Here is a 2,990-nt window from a genome sequence, read left to right as displayed (position 1 = left end):
CAAAATAGTGCACTATATAAGGGTAAATCGGGTGGTTTTGGACATGGCTGTGTTGCTCAGAGATGCAACAGTTTATTATGCTTTGACTATTTTCATTGGTGGTATACACCTATTATATAATACAAAATTATTATTTTTCACAACTCTTGGATTTTAAATATTTCTGTAGGGATATTAAAAACTGGAATTTGGAATTTATGGAATTTTATGGAATTTTGAAAATGGTGAATACAACTTGGAATTAGTCAGGAGGAGGAGAACAGTTTTAGTCATAATTAAAATGCTACTTCAAAAAGTCTGCCTTGTATAGTTTTTATTTAATTGTAAGCATGGGGTCAGCATTTCTCAAGAAAAAAATGTAGTACTTTAGTATTCTGTATTCAAAACACAAGACAACAGAAAACATTTCAGTTCAATGATTCTGACTTATAATTATATCCTCACTGAATCTACAGTTTGGAGTTAGCATGGATGGCAATGAATGGATCCTCGTCTGTGTTGCTGATGCTGAAGGTGGCGCATCCATCAGAACCCACTGACACCTGTTTTCCTGTGCAAGTGCCCCCACTCTTGTCTCCAGAGATCACGTCACAGTATGTACCCATGGGCAGGCCAGTGTTCAGCGTCACATTCAGTGCCCTGGAACATTCATCAATTGTGATTAAGGAGCAGTTACTTGCTAAATTTGTATTATTGCACATTTAATTGCAATGTTTCTCACCAATCATCGTTGTTAATGACAATGAATCCTTTGCTGCCACGGCTGAAGGCGATCTGATTATTACCGTTGTCCCACCAGTTGGAGAGAGGCTGGCCATTGACCACATTACGGAAAATCACCATATTCCTGGGGCGAGGAATACAGTATTAGGAGAATTGCTTTTAACGTCATATTCAGAAGGACTAAAACTCACACCCACCTGATCTGGCGCCATCTGTGCTCACATACCCAGTTGTCCCCACAGGTGGAGTCTGGGTTGATGGGTACTGGCTTAGTGGATCCATCAGAAAAGCTGGGAGGGCCCATCCAGTCATTCTCATCCTGTGCCATGTGTCAATGTGTAATGAAAGAAATTGGATAATCTCATGGAGTTAAAAATCCTATTTATCGGTGTAGTGATAGCTAAAGTGTATGTTTAGATACTAAAAGATTTTTGGAGAGCACTATTACCTTTCCGTTCACAATTTTACGATCCCAGCGGTAGCTAGACATGACTCTGGTCACACCGTATGGATGAGCCAACATGAGTCCTGTAGCGATCTTATAGAGCCTGCAAAATGCAATGTACAATTTCTTGGAGAAAAGCAACTGACAGTTTAATCGGTGATCAGTAAACACTCTCAGTTTTAGTTTAAGAGATAGCCTTAACTATTTTACCTAGTCCCAGAATGTCAGAACAGAAGCTCCACCAGCACCATGGCCTCTCTGATTGTCATGATTGTCCACAAACACCAAGCCTCTATCAGAAGGCATGAAACCCCAACCCTCTCCCCAGTTCCTGAGACAAAACACTCTTCTGATAACTCTTGGAAACTTTGCTGAGCATGATTATAAGAATAAGTAACATGTTGATGATATTACTTATTATATATTACTACATACTTCAGATAGCTTAGCTTCTCTCCATCCCATTTACGAACCACTGTGCCCAGTTGCGCACTGTGCTTGAATTCTGTCACTCTTGCAAGCCCATAGTACTCACTGGCCTTAATGGGCTCCCCACCCAAGTCAATAACCTATAAAAAGTTGTGTTAATGCTTTATTAACCATCTACGTGAATGCTAAGTTGATGGGATAGAAAAGGGATGGAAATACCTCTTGATAAATGAAGGGCTTGGTGCCAGATGGAAACCATTTCGTATTGAGGGTCTTAAGTCTGCCATAGACATTAGTAAGGTCACCAGGCCACATGTGCTTACAAGCATCGACCCTGAATCCAGCCACACCCAGGTCGACCAGTTTGTTCAGATATTCAGCCAGTTTTCCTCTAACATAGTCCTTCTCCAGGGCCAAATCCAGGAGATCTTCCAAGCGACAGTCCCTGACCTGTCCAAGATGCCGAAAATGACATTAAAATGTTCCTTAGTATGAACATAAAAGTTTTTGGTGTAATTTGCATACTGTTTATTGTAGGCTAAGAACACAAAAAATAAACCTGGTAAATGTCATGGTAGTTTTCAATGTGCCCACTGCCAGTTTTACATTTGCCATCATTGAAGTCCAAATATGAGTAGGGAACAGAGGGGAAGTCCTCCTTGTTGCCATTGAACTTTGATCCACAGCTGGAAGGAGTGCCCTCTCCATGAATTGATTTACACATGTGATTGATGACAATATCCACATAAATGTTCACCTACAGCACATAGCACACAAAACTCTTTAATGTAGTACTTATACTGCTTACTACAACTTAAAACAAAAGGAAGAAGTGGAAGAAGCAGGATACTTTTGTTTTGTTATGTTATGTTTTTTTTTCCTTTTAGTGTCATTGGTCTGTAATTCGGTACGATGCTATGAGCTTTAGTTTTGCGTTACCCCAACATTGTTACAGCGTGTGATCATGTCCTTCAGCTCTGCCTCAGTTCCTGATCTGGAGCACAAGTCGTAGCCAATCGGCTGATACCTCTGCCACCAAGGGTGCCAAGGATTGGACAGCTTGATGTGCTCACTTGCGGGAGAGATCTGTTAGAATATAAGCATTATTAAGAACCATTTGTAACAAACAAATAAATAAATAATCGAAATATGTTCAAAAGAAATTTTGTTCTTATTCATCAAATAATTTGACCTGCCTCAATGGTCATGAAAATCATTGTAAACATACCTGAACTCCTCCGTAGCCATTTGGTGCCAGGTATCTCTCACATTCTTGAGCTATATCTACCCAACGCCACTCAAACAGATGAACTATGGAAGTCCTACCATTTTTCATGTTTGGGTTGTGCTGGGCAAAACCCAACCCAAAGAGCGCCACCAGAAGGAGCTCCAT

At 40.4% G+C, this 2,990-nt stretch overlaps 1 protein-coding gene across 1 annotated transcript; it reads right to left on the bottom strand.

Annotated features, from left to right (window-relative positions):
* Positions 1-331: 331 nt before the first annotated feature.
* On the bottom strand, positions 332-2,990 carry LOC107738279 (pancreatic alpha-amylase). The gene is given in 10 exon segments (XM_074560175.1): positions 332-639; positions 722-847; positions 921-1,042; positions 1,172-1,294; positions 1,379-1,499; positions 1,604-1,737; positions 1,817-2,047; positions 2,157-2,354; positions 2,537-2,683; positions 2,826-2,990. Coding segments are annotated over 10 exon segments (1,557 nt in total). The 3' UTR covers positions 332-449.

The sequence above is a fragment of the Sinocyclocheilus rhinocerous genome, unplaced genomic scaffold (assembly GCF_001515625.1).
Source record: "Sinocyclocheilus rhinocerous isolate Xijiao unplaced genomic scaffold, SAMN03320098_v1.1 scaffold2028, whole genome shotgun sequence".
NCBI classification, from domain to species: Eukaryota; Metazoa; Chordata; class Actinopteri; order Cypriniformes; family Cyprinidae; genus Sinocyclocheilus; species Sinocyclocheilus rhinocerous.
This window is presented reverse-complemented; position numbering and strand designations above follow the sequence as displayed.